The sequence below is a fragment of the Anabrus simplex genome, chromosome 13 (assembly GCF_040414725.1).
Source record: "Anabrus simplex isolate iqAnaSimp1 chromosome 13, ASM4041472v1, whole genome shotgun sequence".
Classification (NCBI taxonomy): Eukaryota; Metazoa; Arthropoda; class Insecta; order Orthoptera; family Tettigoniidae; genus Anabrus; species Anabrus simplex.
The window spans coordinates 38,961,129-38,977,361 of NC_090277.1; the positions used below are offsets into that span (position 1 = coordinate 38,961,129).

At 37.7% G+C, this 16,233-nt stretch overlaps 1 protein-coding gene across 5 annotated transcripts in view; it reads left to right on the plus strand.

Annotated features, from left to right (window-relative positions):
- LOC136884700 (zinc finger protein 714) overlaps window positions 1-16,233 on the plus strand; it is a 242,411-nt gene that overhangs the window by 72,630 nt on the left and 153,548 nt on the right. For all 5 annotated transcript variants that reach the window (XR_010861407.2, XM_068229978.1, XM_067156976.2 and 2 more), the window contains 2 exons: window positions 5,526-5,642; window positions 7,343-7,453. Coding sequence is in view for 4 of the 5 variants with exons in the window: in XM_068229978.1 (XP_068086079.1) it covers window positions 5,526-5,642; window positions 7,343-7,453 (228 nt within the window). In the remaining variant the exon portion in view is untranslated. The remainder of the gene's footprint in view (window positions 1-5,525; window positions 5,643-7,342; window positions 7,454-16,233) is intronic.

The window sequence follows — 16,233 nt, forward strand, 5'->3', positions numbered from 1 at the left end:
GCTTGGATGGAGCCCTGGTTGCTTCTCACAGGTTTTACAGAAGTGGACTGTCTCTCTCCTCCCTCGCAACAACTTTCCTGTCACTGCAAACGTTGCAATCTTCAGTTTTTCCTTCAGGATGGGGGTACAGCAGGTGTAGCTTGTCATTCATCCTCACTTCTTCACCTCTTGAGGAAGGTCTTCCCCTTTTCCTGCTCTGTGTATTCTGCGCATTTCCTACAAGTTGTCTTACCAAGTTTTTCCTGAACTTCAGATGGGTGATTCCATTGTTACTCTTCTTTGAAGAGTAGGAAGGCATTCACTATTGTGATCTCCAGAAGCCAGAAGAACATTTTTCTCCACCACTTCACTGATTTACGTGTGAATCGGTATGAGCTAGCATAGTGGTCAGAAAGATCAACGCCTCCCCATGTATTGATTATAAGCACATACGACAGTAGGTTTCTCTACATTTGCCTCGGCACCTTGACATCTTATTCTTTGCACAGGCTGAGTGGAATTGTCATAGAAAGTGGACAGCATAGCAATAATTCGCTTGTCCTTCCAAACCAAGCAAGAAGTGTTATCTGTTTGGAGTGCAATAATGTCATGTTGTTTCATTCTCTGTGTTGCGGCTTTCCTCACTTGTAATGGCAGACCTCTCCTATTTACCATTACAGTGCCTGTAATATGGACCTTTAGTTTCAGTAGCTCAACTGCAGGGTCGTAACTGGTATAGAACCGATCCATAGAGACATGAAACCCAGTTTCATTGCAAATGCCTTTAGCTCTTCTAAGCTTTTCCAAGAAAACCAGATAGATTTTCTCTGAAGTGGAGTATTTTGCTGTATTTTCATTTCGGCAAATGTGTTCTTCAGATGGACAATAGAGGTTAGCAACTGATCAGTAAAAAATGGTTGCCAGTATTCTAGTTCTATTTTAGGTCTATTGCCACAACTTATGAATCCGCTGGCTAATCTGTAAGGAAATTTGGGTAATCCTGCATCACCAGTTCTCCACAATCTCCAAAGTATATTTTAAGTCAGCACTGTATGACTGGGACCGGGACGAGTCATAATACTACTGCCTCCTCTATGATTTCTTGCAACGCTGATATCGATATCATCACTTGAATCCCTAATGGATATATCACTTTCATCACCAGATTCAAAATTTCTTCACTTTCATGGTCACTATCAACAAAATCAGCCGAAATAAACTCAAGAATCTCAGCTTCGGTCAGACTGTGCGCCACCATGTTGCTTCACGCGACTGCTTTCCATTGTCAAGGAAACGGAGCAATTTTGCCGAGCAAAAAGAAACTAATACACTGCTATTTGGTTTATTTTGGTTTCCGGAAGGGACCAACAGTTACGAAACGTAGTACAAAAGTCCTGGCTTGCCAGATAACCTAGCAACGAGCGGCGAAACATTTGTGTCGACTCAGGGTCGACACACGAGCTATAACGCTAAGTGACGGCTGTCGACCTCAGGTCGACACGAGCGGAAAGGGTTAACTAGGTAGACTACAATTAATCTGACTAAATTGAAATTTGCTTCCAGTCCCTGTACATAAATATTTCAATCATCCCGGAAACATGGTCGCACACAAAATTTAAAATATAACAACAGAAAATATAATTTTACTCTCATAAATAATTAAATGAACAGACTAGAGAATTGCAGGAAACCAAAATAATATTCACCAAATAAGTTACAAATTACGAAGGGAAAACAATGTTAATATTCCCCAATTAACTGAACAATGATGCACACAAGGAAACCTACAGCTTCAAACCCAAGCTGACATAATTCATTAACAACTGGCAAAGCCAACTAAAATATAGCATACACAGGAGGTAAGATAAAATTAATGTGACGCTACAAATAAAGAAGAAAAAAGAAAAGAACACACGGACATGAATTGAACTCAGGAGCGTAAACAGAAATATATTTAAGGAATGGGAGAAACAAACATCAATTCGCCACAACCACGATATTACAATAATAATGTATAGTTGATTGAATTTATCATTTCCTTCAACAAAATATTAATAGAGGACCAAAATGCCGGTTATTAAATTTAAATTTTAGGAGGACCTGGAAGTATGGTAATGTGCATATGAGTCAGAAAGGAAACCATCCCTGAAAGGAGTAAAAGAATTATTCCATCACAAATATTAAACTAGCACAGAGCATCATTCAGTACCTTAATAACAGTGCAATAGAGACCACAAAACATGAACCAGGAAAAATAGAAGAAAATCCACCAACAAAAATTGATGATAATAATAATAATAATCCCAACAACAAAAGAAACAGAAAAGTTAACATGATGATAATCTCAATTAAAGTGAATGGAATAATTTACTTTTCCTAGGTGCATATCCCGAGTTCCAGAATTACCCCATTATCAATTTACAATTACATTTTGGAATGTTGAATTTTTATAAAAACTTGTTACATATTAAAAATCTTGAGGATTCAAATTATGTTATTAAAATGTCCGATGCAGAAGAGATCCCAGTTTAATTTAATGAATAAACCGTCACCGACAGGTCCATGAAAAGATAGGCGTAATTTCAAATTACAGTTGCGAGGTTGGCTTGATACGATTCTGACAGCATTGCCGAAATTTCCCACAATATTAATGTCAATGACAGTGTGTTACGTAGATTCTTCTTCTCCAAATATTCCGGCAGTAGCACAGTTTGGAAACAATTAAGAGATATCAGTAGTTACATCCTTGAGTATCCAATGTAATGTAATCCAATAGCTTACGTTCTTAGGTCTATTCAGAGGTCACAAGTATCACAGATTAATAGTAAATAACAAAGTAGTGAAATAGGAATTAAGGCCAAAGCCTTAATTTACATGGCTACTAGCCTGGAGTGTCAGACTCCATCTCACCAACACTCAATTGCGTCCTTCACAACTAGATACAATCTACCTCCATCTTATAGCTAGCACCAACACAACTCCTCTCCCCGAGAAGGCGGAAGTAGAAGCACTCGCAGTGCACAGAGCAGAAGTGAGTACTGTAATGCGCAACCGCACAACTTATTGATTCACATACTGAACGAATGGGAAGATGTAGCAATTGATGTAATAATCGCTGAGTACAGATTTAAATAGGCATTATTCGGTCACACGTATTAACGGCAATTCAATCAATAGATGATGAGGGCAGAAAAATTCTCCATACACAAATTAAATATGTCCAAATAAGTAGGATTGCTTAAATTTATGTCATCTGTTTCACCTACATTCAGCTCAGTTTCAATATTTGCAGTTCAATCCTGCCATGTTTACGAACGAAACAGCTGGCTCACAGAAGTTCAAGACCGTTTGTTAGACAACGTCAAGACAGACTATCACTCTTATTTTATTTTCTAAGCCTTGTAGGTTGTACTGCGTGTTCATAAATGCCTTATAAACAATTCACTGCCGAAAAAATATAAAACTATCGCATAGATCTCACACATGTGGAGATAATGCAGCCAGGCGCTAAGGACTGGAAGGCAAAGTGTATGATATAGATGTTGATTCCCATAGGGAACATGAAATATTTGTCCTGAATGAATAAATTTATAATACCAATATAATGGTCCGTTATTCTACATTATACATTTTCCAGCTAACTCATTCTTGGTTGCCTGCGTTTCGCCCTCGTGTGCTAAGTTGGGCTCATCAGTTGGTATTTAGCACACCTACCAAGACACAAGGCTAGTGCATACCGTGGAGGCCACTGCATAGGCTACTTGAAGCCACCGGCAGTGCCAATGCACTATGAGAGACTGTGTCTCACTTCCAAAAATTGGTGCCTGCCTGGCCATCAGATGATATAGATAACTTTTTGGAAGTGAGACACAGTTTCTCATTGTGCATTGGCACTGCCGGTGGCTTCAAGTAGCCTATGCAGTGGCCTCCACGGTATGCACTAGCCTTGCGTCTTGGTAGGTGTGCTAAGTACCAACTGATGAGCCCCACTTAGCACGCGAAGGCCAAACACAGGCAACCAAGAATGAGTTAGCTGGAAAATTTATAATGTCCAATAACAGACAATTATATAGGCAAAGTTTAGTCGGGCACTAAGGGCAGGAAAGGGTTAATTAAGGTTGTTATTATTTGCCTGGTGAAAAAATGGGAAACCACAGAAAACCATCTTCAGGGCTGCTGAGAGTGGGGTTCGAACCCACTATCTCCCGAATACTAGATACTGGCCGCACTTATGCGCCTGCAGCTATCGAGTTTGGTAGAGGAGTAGAATAGGGCCGGCCAGGAGGTAAGCATTTGTTTTTCATGCAGCACTGCCACTTATTTACTAGTTTCTTTACTCCCTTCTGACACTTTATTTCCTTTATTACAGACTTGCACCAACATTTCTATATTCTTAACCAGGAATTATAATCAACTAAGTTTCTGATTTTAAGGAGTTTTCCCTGGTTGTTATTGTTTAAAATTCAAAATTCTGTACTTATTACAAATTAATGGAATGTACATTGTATAATATCAACAACATTTTTTTTATTTTAAAAAATGGGGAACCTCTTACTCTTTAAAGACTAGTGCCACAATTATCTATACGAGCAGCAATGTGTTCAGCTTTTTAATTCTCTACAAAGAGCATTTTAACTTCATTACCACCTTTAGTGTTACCATTATTTTATGCGTGCCAATATTTGTACTTAATATACGTTTGGTTAAGCCGAAGATGTAACAAAATGGAATGAAACAGGTTCTAGTAATGATTAGCTTGAATTTAAACTGACAAATTTTTGTATACGCATAAAAACCAGCTGTAAAAATTAATATTGGAAGGTGAGAAAAATCCATTGACCTTAGTTGTTAAAGCCATTACAGGATAGAAAATTAGAATTATATGTTGTAGTTTTTTAATGCAATAAAAACTAGGGTATTCGACGCCTTGGAAATATTGAGCAGAAGAACTGGAAAGAACAATGTTGGTAGGAAGTGTTGGTGGAAAAAGAGGTCAATGATTTGCAGACAGAGATTAAGAGCAAGCTAACTCATACCTGGAGAAGAATCACACTTCATCAGATCAATATTGGTATTAGTATTGAGGTTATGTGAGGTAGGTTAGGAAAAGTTGGGATATTGGTGTAAAGTTTGTTACCATGAATCTCTACAAGTTAGACTATGTACAAATTGCTTTCTTGTATTTTGTGAGGATTTAAACTTCCTATGATATCATGGCACAACTAAGTACGTCCTCTTTTGTGACTCGGTCTGGTCATGGGATCATGGACCTTCTGCACGACATCTATGTTTCAAAGCCCCACAGTCATTTCATTGCCAAAGCTTTCAGTGTCCATACTTTGACAACATAGAACAACACAAGTATCTCTTAATTAGAGTCTGGATTTCTAAGAACTGATAGGTTAAGATGCAAACTTATTTTTATTTGTGTTTCATTCAGCCTGCATGACAGTGACACTGTTTGTATGGTGTTTTTGTTGTTGATTGTCTTTGCACTTATTTTTTTCAAAGCAGATTCAAAAAATGAAAATAATTATGTTCGCTAGGTGTGTATGGAAAAGGAAGAGTTGGGTCAACAAGAGGTCAATGATTTACAGACAGTGATTAAGGGGAAACTTACTTCATACCTGAAGAAGAATCACACTTCTTCAGATCAATTTAAGGTAGGCAAGTGATGAAGCATTCCTTCCTTTGATATTACTGTTAAGGTTATGTGAGGTATGTTTCTTAAATATAGGATCTTGGTGTAAGTTTCTTTACCAGGAATCTCTATACAAGATGTTCAAAGAAGTATCTACAAAATGCTTTTTTTGCATTTTGTGGGAGTTAACACTTCCCATGTTACACTCACCGGACGAAAAATTAGTTACCCTAGTGCGCAGGCACTGATGGACCATTAGACCTGTACGGATGGTGCAGTAAATGAGTACCATGCTCAACTACATGTGCATTCCCTTTATGTGAGCATAAGGCAGTAGCGATCAGTGAGACATTGATGTTTCAAGCAGATAGTATACGTCAACGTGGGTGTGGCAAAAATGGGCCATCGTGTTTGGCCATGCCCATGGCCATACGGTATGTGAAGTTGCTGGATTTGTTGGTGTTTCACAGGAGACTGTCCAACGTGCCTGCAAACAGTGGTGTACTTGTGGCCACAAAACACATCAGAATTGTGGCCGGAAAAAGATCCTGTCTGACAGGGAATGGAGGTGCTTTTCACGGTGTGTGAATCAAAACTGCTTCCGAACCCAACAGGAACTGCTGCAGTCGGTGAATGAAGGTCCATCCCAGCCTGTTAGCCAGATAACATTGCAACAGGAACTGCATGCACTGAACATTTGGAGTCGGCACCTAAAAAGAGGCCATTGTCCACACAGGCTCATCTTGAATGGGCTAGAAATCATCGAACGTGGACTATAGCTGACTGGTGGAATGTAAAGTGGGCTGTTGTATCATGTTTTTGCCGTTGTGCCAATGATGCATGTTGTCGAGTGCACCGAATTCCAAATGAAGCGTTTCATCCTGAACATGTACAAGGTCAGGTTCAAGCTGGAGGAGGGTCTGTGATGTTTTGGGGTGTTTTTCATATCTTGGATTGGATCTGCTAAATGAAGTGACCACTAACCTTTACCAGCATGTTTATTTAAACATTCTGGATGATCAGGTGTTGACTTTCAGTCTATGCTATTGATACCCTGATTTTTCAAGATGACAACAGCAAAGTACATCGGGCTAGACTCATGTCACTGGTCTTATAAACACTCCCCCACCCTATTACATCTTGATTGGCCTACCAAATCACCTGACTTGAACCCATTTGAAAATCTGTGGGACATGTTGGAATGGTGAGTAAAATGCCGACATCAGCATCCCTGCAATTTGGTGGAATTGCCTTATCAAATCTGCAGCGAATGGTTTAACCTTGTGGACTCGCTTCCTAACTGAATCCAGACAGTTGTCAAGTCCAGAGGCAGAGTTACATGGTATTGAATGATGCTTGTAAAGATTTCTCCAGGGGTGACTTAATTTTTTGTCTGGTGAGCTTATCCTGGCACAACAAAGTACGTCATCTTTCGTGACATGGTCTGTTCATGGGACTGTGGACCTTCTGCATGACATTTATGTTTCAAAGGCCTACAGTCATTTCATTGCCAAAGCCTTTAGTGTTCATACCTTGACAGCATAGAACAACACAAGTACCTCTTAACTAGAGTCCAGATTTTTAAGCACTGGTAGGTTTGGATGCAAACTTATTTTAACCCACACACTGTAACACTGTTTCAATGGTGTTTTAATTGTTCATTGCTTTTGCATTTTTTTCTTCAAACCAGGTTGAAATAAATGAAATAATTATGTGCTTTAGGTTTGTGTGGAAGAGTTGGGTGATCAAGAGGTCAATGATTTACAGACAGTGATTAAGGGGAAACTAACTTCATACCTGAAGAAGAATCACACTTCATCAGACCAATATAAGGTAGGCAAATCATGAAACATTCTTTCTTTTGATAATAGTGGTGAGGTTATGTAAGGTATGTTGGGGAAATTTGGATCTTTATGTAAGGTTCCTTATCATGATGTTGCAAAAACTATCTATAATTGCTTTCTTGCATTTTGTGAGGGTCAACACTTCCCATGATATTCTGACACAATTTTGGCATACGTGTGCTTTTAAGTTGCCAGGAATTCTGTGGACACATGGCTGATGTATTTCAGCACATTCACTTACCAAACTGAGCAGAAAAGAAACCATGAACTTGAGCTCAAAAGGTCAAGCATGCAATCAAAAAGAAATGTAAGGAAAATCTCTGCTATACAAAATTTGGCTTTAGAAATGACCCAGGGACATCAAATACAAGTTTTTCTTTAAACCTACTTCTCTAGAAGTACCTTGATAAACAAATTTCAGCATGATAAATAGTGTCCCGACTTTTTTAACTATGAAAATTTCCTGAATTTTGAAATAATGGATGTCGTATATTCATCATCATCATCGATATCCATTTCCTTCCTTCAGTGGGGATATTTATGGCACCTTTCTAACTTTCTCTATTCAGTCACCATTGTTCCTCTTTAACAGTCTTCCAGTCCAGGTTTCTATGAATTATGCTACTCCTAATCGTTTTCTTCCAACTTAGTCTGGGTCTCCCTCTTTCATCCTCTTAACCTCTCCAAACCATCTATCTACCGGGCGAGTTGGCCGTGCGCGTAGAGGCGTGCGGCTGTGAGCTTGCATTCGGGAGATAGTAGGTTCGAATCCCACTATCGGCAGCCCTGAAAATGGTTTTCCGTGGTTTCCCATTTTCACACCAGGCAAATGCTGGGGCTGTACCTTAGTTAAGGCCACGGCCGCTTCCTTCCAACTCCTAGGCCTTTCCTATCCCATCGTCGCCATAAGACCTATCTGTGTCGGTGCGACGTAAAGCCCCTAGCAAAAAAAAATCTCTCTCTCTGCTTTATGCCATAAACCCAATTTATTGCGATTTTCTTCCAGATGTCCTCTTTTTATCCTCTGATCTATCTTCCCTCTTATACTTTAAAAAAAATTATTTTCACTGACCTGGATATTACTCTCTTCAGTGTCCAAGTCTCCACTCTATAAGTCTATATTGGATATTGGTATATCTTATACCTTTCTTCTTTATGGTCCGCCTCCATAGCATAACGTTTAGTGATGTTAGCTGCCATCCTCGGGGCCTGGGTTCGTTTCCCAGTACCCCCAGAAATTTAAGAATGACAGGAGGGCTGGTACATGGTTAAAATGGTACATGCAGCTCACCTCCATTGGGGCTGTGCCTGAAAAGAGCTGCACCACCTCGGTATGAGGACACGAGTTTGCATTCCATTGGTACTTCCTTCCTTCACAGTAGGTTTCTCACATTCTGGTGGAATGAATTTCCATGTTGAATTGTTCTACTAATCTCTATGTCACCGCCTGTGGGTGGAGGAATGCAGACAAAGGATATAACCACGGTATCCCCTGCTTATCGTAACAGGCGACTAAACGGTGGCCCAGATGCCCTCAACTTGAGAGGGTAGGTTTGTGACCACAGCGCCTTAGCTGAGTCCTGGCATTGAATTCACTTATTTGTGCCATGCTCCTCACTTTCATCTAACCTGTCTGACCTCTCCTGGTCAACTCATATTGTTTTCAAACCCCGGTGGTATTAGAGCATTCGAGGCCTAGGGAGTCTTTAATTTTCAGATCCTTCCAAGCCCTTGACTTTCTACGTTTGGTACTTAATTTTCCAAAGTGTTGGATCCCTTCATTTTTCCTATATAATGCTCTCTCTCTATCTCCCCCCTGTGGGTGGGGAATGCAGACGAAGTTACACCCATTGCATGCCCTGCCTGTCGTAAGAGGTGACCAAAAGGGATGATGACATTAGAACCATGAGACTACTTCTGATACTTCAGCATTACTTGCTACCTTGTGAGAAAAACCATGGGTTTACTTTACTTGTGATTAGTACTACAGCATGTGCCTGGTTATGCTCCCTTCTAGAGTAAAAATCAGTACTACTTAAGGAACATGAACTGTTATGGCCTCCACCTGGTTCTATGATTAGTATCAGTGTGGGAGGATTACAATGGAAGTAGCACCATTATATGAAGAACACCATGGGTCTGTGTTATCTATGGGTGGTGCCATAATGTGTGATACAACGTGGGTCTATGTTGCCTGTGATTAGTGCCACCATGTGAGCAACACCATGAGTATACGCGGCCTGTGATTTAGTTCCAATAATTTGAGGAACACCATGGGAATACCGGCACCCATGATTATTTCCACTATGTGCGGAGCACCATGTGCCTGCATTGCATGTTGATAGTACCTTTATATACGAAATGCCATGGGTTTGTGTTATCGGTGAGTGGTGCCACTGTGTATGACATACCATGAGTCTGCATTACTTGTGATTAGTACCACCATGCGAGAAACACCATGGTTCTGCTTTACCAGTGATTAGTACCATTATGAGGGGCCAGTAACCTGGATTTTGGACCCCTTTAGAAAATAAGTATCATCCCAGTAATTAAGGCATTGTGAATTTGAACCGCTGAATTTTTTTTTTTGTTTCACAATCATTTTTCTTTATCATTCATTTTAAATTTTAGTCAGTGAATACATTTTGAAGTTTTAATTTTCATGTCATTGCTCCGCATGCCATAGGGGCCAATGACCTAGCTGTTAAGCCCCTTTAAACAACAAACTTCGTCATCATCAATCTCCATGTACAGTCCTGCATCAGTTTGTTTTCCAAGTACTTGAAGTTCTCCACAATTTCAAGGTTCTGCCCCACAAATTTTTATAATTCTCTTCCTGTCCCTTTCTCCTGTAATCAACGCCATTGTCTTATTTTCTTCCATGCTCATTTTCATTCCATAATTTTTAATAATCTTACTCAGCATGTTGAGTTGCCCGTGTAATTCCTTTCCGTTTGCTCCTCACATCACAATATCATCTGCAAACAGATTTACCTTTAGCATCCCATTCTCATAGGGGCTGCCTTGCCGAGGTGGTAAAGGCGGGCTCGATTCGCCCGGAAGGACGTGGACTCTCCACATTTACCGTTTGGGGCTGATGTGTTTATATCAGGACTGACAGAGAATAAACAGGACTAATTTATACCTTTTATTTAGTTACTAGATGGTTGTGGGTGTAAAAGCAGTTAAATTAGTTTTAAGAAGTAGGACAAAAGATGGACATATTAAAACCGTTGAATTTTGCACTTTCCGATTTCAAAACTAAGGATTTTACTGTAACACTTAACTTCTTCGACAGTACTACCCTTTTTGAAGCAATTGTAGCTCATCTCATACTTAACAGTTAACTTACACTGTCTTATACAATAGGGGGCAATATTAATATTAAATTAATGCTTACATTATGCTCAAACTGTTCAAACATTCATACTCTGATGTTAAGTAAAGCAGCTGCTCAAAATATAATCAGCCTACTTTTCTCTGTCTGTATGTATATCTACCTTCAGTCTCGTTTCTTGATACCAGGTTGGGATGAGATGATATTAATTTATACAGCCTGTTTCTACTGCTGGATGCCCATCCTGGCACCAACCTCAGTTGAGGAGCTAATGAAGACGAAATGTGTTATGGTGAATGAAATTGGGTAAGGGGTGCGAAGACTCAGCTCTGGCCTATGGATAGGAACTGTACCGGCATTTGCCTGGAACTGAAAATATTAAACCACAGAAAACTATTCTGAGAACAGCCGACGGTGGGATTCAAATCCATGCATTTCCCGAATGCAGAGCTTGGCTCCATAGCCATAGCACATTAAAATGCGTGGCCACTCAGTCTACTTTCATCTATATAAATAAAATTATAATTTTTGTCTGTACGCTCGGAGGATGGGAACACATCGCCATGTTTTATAAAGTACCTTTCTTGCTAGGAGGTTCACGCCCATGCCTGTTATTTGGAAAAAATTGCAATCCAACATGCTGTGATTGAGATGTACAGGGTGACCCAAAAGTATGTTAACATTTGTTGAGGCAATACTTCAGAGAATATTGGAGGTAGAAAGCTAATAATTGACACACATGATATGGGATTATTTTGACACCAAAATAAAGTGCATAAAATTACTAACAGATGGCACTTCATGCGATAAGCAAGCAATAATTAGCATAACAATCGAGATTTAGTAAAGATGATGTTCTTTACAACACATGGTCAACATATTTTTATCTTAATCGAATAAGTTAAATATTTATAATTGGTCTGTATTGACCACAATCTTATTATCATTAAAATCACTCATACATATACAGTCAGCCTAATCAACACTTAAAATTATATGTTAAATGTTTCTTATCACATTACATCCTGTACATGTTTCAGAAGCATCAATTCTCTCTTCTTCAGCAGTTATACAAATAGCCCAAAAAAATAAACCTGTTATCTATAACATTTTATTATACACTGTCATATGGTTACAAATCTACTTATATCAATTTTAAGATTATTAAAATTTTATTAGTCAACCTATTCAATACAAATGATATTTTCAAAGTTAGGACTTACATCCTATTAAACTAAGGTCTAAAGGGACATGTTTCACCCTTTAAAAGGGCATCATCAGCCTTTTTACACTCATGCTAAAGATAAAAATCAGGATCCTGATTGTCAATATAAGAAAAAAATATAAAATGAGAATAAAAATTAGAATGAATATTATACAATATGTGCAATCATGAGTTCTTAATGATAATTGACAATTAAAATATAATTTAAAATGTTTGCGAAGAAATGGGAGTTGGTACGATAATTATATCAACAATCTTAAAATGATCTTATAAAACTAAACAAACTAGGCCTTAACCAAATAAATAATAAGAAAGTCTAAGGCTAAAGTTGCCGTATCAAGGTTCGTGAAATTCGGCTGGAAGCAACCTGATTTTAAATGTAGAGTAAATGGTTAATAGAATCCAATAGCCACTCAAGACAACATAAAACCTCTCTCGTTGAAAAGTCGTAATGAAACTGTAGTATGGCACATGTAGATTATAAAGTTGTGTCCAATCAATCCATTAATCTCAGATTTTGCGAAGTGAGATTGCGGTCTCCAGTTTAACCAAAACTCAAAATAGAACTAATGAAATTTGGCTCAAGCACAAAATCAAAACATCCCACAAAAAGAAAAGGCTTTTAAATTTACAGTTATACAGAACACATTTGGCAATATCTCAATACGTATCCCCAATAGAATGGAGCTCATTCCAGTTACATGTAGATTATAAATTAAACGATATCCTAAGCGGAAAACAAAAAACTTTGGACAAAAAGCTTGCAAACTTAAAGGAGACCCAATTAAAATCATCCAATAGGAATGTAGAAATAATAAAAAACAATTCACTCTTCAACAACTCGCCAGTCATAGTTAACACGACAAAGACAAACTTTTCAGAACAGGAAATAGACCTACTAAGCAAAGGTCTAAAACATAATTGGCCAAGCATACAAAAAGAAAATGACATAATCAACACTGTAGCAGAGATCGAGTCTAACATTACCAATCTCCCTTCAGATTTGCAAAACGACACCAGATACGAAATAAAAAAGAAACTCCCAACAGTCACCAAGAATTAATTAAAACTTCCGACTTCAATCATACAAACGTAATAAAAAGTTTAAAAACGAAGATCGACAATAATATCATAGTAACTAAAGCGGACAAAGGAGGGACTACCGTATTATTAGATAAGAATGAATACATTACAAAAACAGAAAACTTTTTTGCAGATGGGACTTTTTCAATAGTTAATAAAGATCCTACCACCAGAATCCAACGAAATTTAAAAACACTGATAAAGAATTCAACTTTTTTACTTTATGAACAAGAGCAACAAAAACTATTCACCATGAATCCTAATATTCCCACAGCCAGAGCATTACCCAAACTACACAAAAAAGATACACCCATACGTCCCATAATTAATTGCAGAAAAAGCCCAACTTACAAGACCTCAAAATACATCCACCATTTCCTTAAAAGACACTACACTTTCAACAACAAATCCCCTCTGAAGAACTCGGTTGATTTTTGTGATCTTTTAAAGAAATTCAATCTACTCCCTAACCACATCATGTGCTCCTATGATGATTCTAACGTGCCAACAAAACAAACAATAAACATTATCAAGGACAACCTATCCAAACACAGCAATCTCAGCATCCCCAAAATAGACGAATTCATCAATATTTTAAACTTTGTACTAAAAAACAACTATTTTACTTTCAATGGGAGATCCCTTATCAGGCATCTTGGCAGACATATACATGGACTCGTTAGAACACCATAAAATAACTTCAAAAATAAAAGGACTCAGCCTGTGGCTCAGATACGCTGACGACACATTTGCAATAATTGACAGTAATCTCAACAATAGCAATGATATTTTAGATTTTTTTAAACACCCTTGATCAAAATATCAAGTTCACTAAGGAGGACGAGGTCAACAGATCCATTAACTTTTTAGACTTAACTATAACACGCGACAAGAACACATTTGATTTCCAAATTTACAGAAAACCCACCCACACTCCAATAACAATCAAAAATTCATCTATACACCCCAACTCCCACAAACAAGCTACTTTCCATACTTTAATTTACAGAGCTTTAAAAATCCCATTATCACCCAAGAATCTAAAAACAGAAATTCATTATATTAAAAACTTAGCAAAATTCAATGGCTTTAAAATAGAAATAATCAACCGAATAATTAATAAAATTAAATATAAACTAGCAACAAACCTCGTCCCTGAAAAATCTAAAAAATCTAAATTCGCCACCTTTACATACAATAATCCAGGCATTTACCAAGCAACAAACCCTCTGAAAAAACAAAACATTAACATTGCCTTTAAGATGACAAACACCAATCACAGCCTGTTTTTCAACCACAGTACACTCAACAAGAACAATAGTATTTACTCAAACTCAGGCATATACAGGCTCAAATGCACGCAGTGTGAAAAATCATACATTGGGCAAACAGGCCGGAGCTTCCTTACTAGATATCAGGAACACTATAATGCCAATAGACATAATAAATTTTCAGCCATGAGCTCACATATGAAAGATACAGGTCATCATTTGACAACTATCGAACAGGACCTAACAATCATTAAAATAGTAGACAAAGGAAAATTAATGAACGAATTAGAAAACATTTACATATATCTGGATCAACATTACAACAAAGACCTAAATCTCAATGATCCCATCGAAATAAAAAATCCCCTATACGAGACTTTACCCAATTTATTTCAATCTTTAAATCCAAATTTAACTAAAATCCTTAAAAACCTTAAACTAACTTCCAATAAAGATTCCAACTTCCCCTTAAAAGTAACTCCCTCCGTCCCCGCCCCTGCTAATGTTCCACAGCCAACGGCATGTAGGTTTAACCCTCCGTCCACCTCCTCTTCTCCATTACACTCCTCTTCCTTAACTCCACATCTTCAACAGCCAATAGCGCGCAAGCTCAATGCTCCGCCTATTTCCGTTCATCCATCACACCCCCCTCCCTCAGTTCCACACAGATACAACACACGCCATTCAAACCTCACTCGTTCTGAGACCTTACAGGCAACTAGTTCATACCGCAAAAACCGAGAACGTAAGTAATTGAATTTATATCAGTTCCCCTAATTTAACCATTTTTTCCTCTAAACTTCTTACCTTTTTATTCTCCTTTTCATTACAGATTCTGCACTATATTTCTTCAATAATCAATCCACATTCAAAACTACAGCCAATACGTAAGGATGTTCCCTTTTAACCATCGGTATACGAGCTGACAAAATCTGTACAGCGGCACTTATTAGTTAACTTCTCACAGCTCCTTCAACAAAAATACTGAGACCCCAATCTCACTTCACAAAATATGAGATTAATGGATTGATTGGACACAACTTTATAATCTACATGTGCCATACTACAGTTTCATTACGACTTTTCAACGAGAGAGGTTTTATGTTGTCTTGAGTGGCTATTGGATTCTATTAACCATTTACTCTACATTTAAAATCAGGTTGCTTCCAGCCGAATTTCACGAACCTTGATACGGCAACTTTAGCCTTAGACTTTCTTATTATTTATTTGGTTAAGGCCTAGTTTGTTCAGTTTTATAAGATCATTTTAAGATTGTTGATATAATTATCGTACCAACTCCCATTTCTTCGCAAACATTTTAAATGATATTTTAATTGTCAATTGTCATTAAGAACTCATGATTGCACATATTGTACAATATTCATTCCAATTTTTATTCTCATTTTATATTTTTTTCTTATATTGACAATCAGGATCCTGATTTTTATCTTTAGCATGAGTGTAAAAAGGCTGATGATGCCCTTTTAAAGGGTGAAACATGTCCCTTTAGACCTTAGTTTAATAGGATGTAAGTCCTAACTTTGAAAATATCATTTGTATTGAATAGGTTGACTAATAAAATTTTAATAATCTTAAAATTGATGTACATTTTCAATACAGACCAAATATGAAGTTTATAACATGTAATCTACTTATAACCGTAAAGCAACTCATTCTAACATCATCCAGTTAAACTACAATCTCTGTTAATAATCAAACAATACACTTTCTTGTATTTGTAATGCAGCCTTGTCAAAGTAACTTCTACTCATTTTGCTAAAATAAGTGTGTTTCACAAAAACTTATTAAAACCTTCCACTCAAAGTTTGCATCTTCTACCAAATGCAGATGCA